This window comes from Epinephelus moara, chromosome 7, assembly GCF_006386435.1.
Source record: "Epinephelus moara isolate mb chromosome 7, YSFRI_EMoa_1.0, whole genome shotgun sequence".
NCBI classification, from domain to species: domain Eukaryota; kingdom Metazoa; phylum Chordata; class Actinopteri; order Perciformes; family Serranidae; genus Epinephelus; species Epinephelus moara.
In genome coordinates, this window is record NC_065512.1 from 2432999 (window position 1) to 2437737 (window position 4739).

Genomic DNA, 4739 nt, shown 5'->3' on the forward strand with positions numbered 1-4739 from the left:
ACCATGAACCACCACTAAATCCCCCCAAATCTTACACACTGTTCCTTTTCACTGTAGCATCTGAGACTCCAAACTTTGAGTGTCAGACACTTGATTTACTGCATCCTGCTGAATGATAATTTATGGCGGAAACATCTTTCTTAATGTAAAGAATTCAGAACATAAGAATATAATGAGATATAATGCAGTGAGGCTTTCAGGCATAATTCATGTGATCTCTGCTGAGTCAACACGTGTACGTGTGATTTACTTTGCAGTTTCTATTATTTGGGGACGTAACCTTTTTAAATGTGCTAACATTATATGTTTTCATGTTCACAAAGAAAGAATAAAAAACTTGGACAAGAAGAAACTGTGTCAAGAAGTTGTTAAAGTCACTGATCAGCACATTTTTGGGTCATTTTAGAATCCGTAGTTTTTTGTTTTTTTTCTTTTGCTTACTTTGGATGATGCACATTTGTTTCCTCTACACGTCATGTGTTTGTCAACATTTCTTGTTATGAGCTATTTTTCTGAATATTTTTTAGTTCAAGAAATTATGCTTTTATAAAGTTTTTCTTTCACCAACATTCAAGCTACTGTTTGTTCAACAGTTTGTTTTAATTAATATCAGTTCACATCTTGTGACCTGCACTGAGCAGTTTCAGTTCTTGGCTCAGTTTGTCTGTCAGCAGAATCACTACGACCAGTTTTCATGGAACGTGGTGGAGGGGTGCAGCCTGGGCCAAAGAAGAACCCAGTAAATTATATAGTGGATCTAAACCACAGAGCGGATACACACATTATTTTTCACTTTCCTTAAAACTGAGAGATGGTGCATTTGGCCTGAGCAGAGATCTGAACTCTGTGAGTCCCCTTTGATGTAAAGCTGGGTAGGCAGTTTTATTTTGACGTCACTGATCACATATTAGTTCAAGTCAGCTGGGAGAAAACTAGACGTCTGCGCTTCCTGTTGGCTCTGCTTTCAGGCTTTAGAAAATCTAGTGCATGACGGGAGACTTTGGCTAATCACAGATTATTTCAGAGAGGGGGGCGTTCCTATCAGCTGTTACACAGATGCAGATGCACGTGCACGTCCCTGATGGTGAAAGTCTGATTCAGTGTCCAGCAGAGAAAGCATTGGCAACAACTGTCTACACTGCAGAGCAACCCAAAAGAGGAAAATGAACTTCTCAAAGAGTCGGACAATAAATGAAACAGAACTTGTATCAATATTGACGAAATGTTTCTGAGATGGAGAGAAGCTGGGGCTAATAGCTCAGTCACAGCTGCAGCTTCATGTTTATATGGCTAACATTAGCTAGAGCCTAGAACCTGGGTGTCCTCTGCCTCACGCCGCACCACTACAGACCATCTTAGCAGGAGGAGAGCAGCAGCAGCTCTAGAGACGGACCCCCAGTCACAGCAGCAGCAGCTCTAGAGACGGACCCCCAGTCACAGCAGCAGCAGCGACTAAGGTCCCGTTTATACGACAACGATTTCAACTGAAAACGGTTTAGTTGCATTTTGGCTGATCGTTTACACGACAGCGGCGTTTTGGGTGCCTGAAAACGCAACATTTTGAAAACGGGTTCCAGAGTGCAATTTTTTGGAAACAGCACCGTCTGTCGTTTGCGGTTCCGTGTTTTTTAAAGCGCAGACTTTTCCGTTTTTAGAGAAACCGTTGTCGTCTAAACAGGGCCTAAATCACGCCAGAGCAAAGCCCAGGTGTGGGGGGCTGACAGCTCAGCAAACTTTCTTTCTGATGCTGCTGTTCACACAGGTTAGACCCACCCTCAGCCCTCTGTGACATCTGGTGCTGGGGGTTTGAGCTGCACAAATTCAAGCTGCAACAGCAGCCGACTGAAGTACGTCTCCAAAACTGCTGCCCACTCCCTTCCCTGGGAGGCAGGCCACAGTGGCGGGGAGCGAGGTGGAGGGACTGAGAGGTCGTCAGGCAATTCTTGTCTCATTGATCATCTGACTCTTCAGTGAAATAAAGTTTAATAAAATAAATCAATATGGAAATATTGGGTCACTGTATGACGTGCGTGTATATGAGTGTGGTCGTCTGGTGGGAGGGGCTTAGGACAGAGAGGAGAAAGCTGCAGGAGGGTGTGTTTTCAAATTCTGCCTTTTATTTATTCATTTATTTGCCTTTTACAGATTTCTGCCAACCTCAGCTTTAATGCTGCATTTAGAGGGTTCAGCACCAAATGTTCACGTGTTTATTCTGAAGATTAGAAACTGTCTCTACTGTGGACTAACTGTGGTTTTACAAAAGCCAACAAAGGTCCAGAGTTGAACAGGACGTTGTGCAGTATCACTTACATATAACCACCACTGATGATCAGCGTCGTTGTCTCCAGGTGAGATACAAACACAGAACACAGAGGGGTGAACACATCAAGCACAATCCTTTTTTATTACATCTCCAAATAACAGTTATGTAAAACATAAACTCAAAGACAGACAGTCTAATGGCTGTGGACGCGGCGGAAGGACCCCACAGTGGGGTTCATGGCTGCCCACTCGGTGTAGCGGCGGTACTCTCCTTTCTCCAGCAGGTACTGCCGTCCGCGGTAGTTGGGAAGCTCGTAGAAGACCCAGGCGCCTTCCTGCACCTGGGCGGAGTGAGTCTCATGGAGGTGCCAGCGCTCGGGCAGGTTGCTCAAATCTTCACTGCACTCCAACATCCGACCGTTGAAGTCAGGACGCTCGTAGACACGAACCCTGAACGCACCAGTGCCCTGAAAGACAAAGAGCAGGAGCTTAGTTCACTTGTCAGTGTCATGTCAGCTTCATTAAAAGCATAGCTGCAGATTAACCAACAATAGATGTAAAAACACACAGAGACAACACATCTGTGATCAGTCCCTAATTTAATTTTAACAGTTTTCCAAATTCTTTTCCTCTTTTTCAATTTCTCGTTTTATTTTATGGAAGTGATCAGTGTAAGTGCACTTGTCCTTTAAACTTGATAAAAAAATAAAAGCTAACAAAATAAAAGACACCTGGTACAGTCGTTACAGGCCTTGCGCTCTCTTCTCTCCTTCAAACTACAACACCCATAATTCATGTAGGAACTGCTGCAGCCAGTGTGCAGCCGGTGGGAGCTGCAGGACGTCTCAACCATCATGATCGGTTTTTAATGTTTTATCGAGCAATAACTACTCCAGACTCTTCTCTAGTGTCATTTTCAGGACAATTAGGGCAGGATTCGCGATTCAGGACAACTGCTTGGATTTCGGGACTGTCCTGAATTTTTCAGGACATCTGGTCACCCTACACCTGACCAACACACTGACTGAAGCATTCTTGAGTGGTCTTGTAAGGAGGGAGGTTGGGGTGGTGGATGGGTCACATAACACAGGACTTTGTCCTGGAGACAGGTGTCTGACACCGTGAGGACTTTGAGTCATTTTAAGGTCATGTTTCTTTTTCCTAAATCTAACCTCCATAACCTTACATTAATTATGTGACCTTACGTTAAGGACGTCTTTACTTGGGCACTAATACATCAGACAATCAAATCATTCGCTCATCATTAATAAACTTTAAGCAATTCCTCAAGAACCAAGATAATGAGAAAAACTTCTTCCTTCCCAGTAGGAAGGTAGACACCCTGAGGCCTGCATAAGACACAGGATCTGGAGTTAGGAGGTAACTTCAGGCTTAACTCTGAGTTTCCAGTCCCACCAAGCTGGTTCTCCTTTTACCGGGATAAATCACATGGCGCTCCCCCGTGTGCGACATCGCGGAGCTCTCCATAGTCAAGCTGCTTCTTCTCTTTGACTTTTGAAATCACCATGGTAACTGATGCTTAGCAGCTGACCTGATCACAGCCTGTCAACACCCTGACTTCTAAAAGTATCCTGACATGGACAAAAGTCTGCAGCCTCAGGTAAAACAGAGGAGCTTATATAATGTCACAGGTCAGCAGAATCTCTTGAATATTTCCACTGGTCTTAAAACAGTTTCTAACAAACACAGAGATCGTTCACACACTCAACACATGATTTTAACTCATGCAAAGTTTATTTTAGTCGCAGTGACAGTGTTGATATTTTACACTCTGATTCATCACTGCAGCTCAAAATAACATGAGGCACCTGTGTGATAAGGACTGCGATAAAAAAAGTAAAATAATCCACACACTGTTAACTGGCTCCTGTTATTATGAATGTAACATTTGGGTCAGACAGACGTCAGACGTCAGTCATTAACGACTTTTCCACTCTTCACTTCAGAAACAGTTTGGCGTCACTTTAAAGTGTTTATATGACATGTTCATCGCCATCCAAATAAATAACAAAAAATACTTTATACTAATGTCACATGTAGCTCAGTGACACCTGCACATCATTTAAGTCTCGGGTGACTAAGTTTTGAAAAGTGTTTTCAATGTTTCTAGATTTCACGTTGTAGGATTACTGATGTTACTGTCTCACAGTCGCAGACACTTTAGCTCCTTTTACACTGCCAGATTTTCCGCGAATGTTGGGCCGTTTTGCCGGCAAGCTGCGAGCGTTCAGACACACAGAGCCGGATTGGCGTGTTGATCCAAGGCGCCCAATTTTCCGCCTCGTAGGGTAGACATATTGGTGGAACCCCTTTGGTTTAAAAGGAACGAGGCTGCCTTCCACCACGGGAGGGGCTGTTGATGACTTGTGGGAGGAGCTGTTGATGACGCCGCACGTGCGAGCCACTGGCGGTGGATAAACAGGAAACAGCTGATAGCAGGAATTAGCGAGCAGCTA

General features: G+C 44.0%; 1 protein-coding gene across 1 annotated transcript in view; it reads right to left on the reverse strand.

The window, feature by feature from the left end:
• Window positions 1-2456: 2456 nt before the first annotated feature.
• LOC126393404 (gamma-crystallin B-like) overlaps window positions 2457-4739 on the reverse strand; it is a gene marked incomplete at its 5' end in the record, with an annotated part of 3116 nt that continues 833 nt past the window's right edge. Inside the window, 2 exons of the mRNA XM_050049557.1 lie at window positions 2457-2729; window positions 4083-4091. Of these exons, the coding sequence (XP_049905514.1) occupies window positions 2457-2729; window positions 4083-4091 (282 nt within the window). The remainder of the gene's footprint in view (window positions 2730-4082; window positions 4092-4739) is intronic.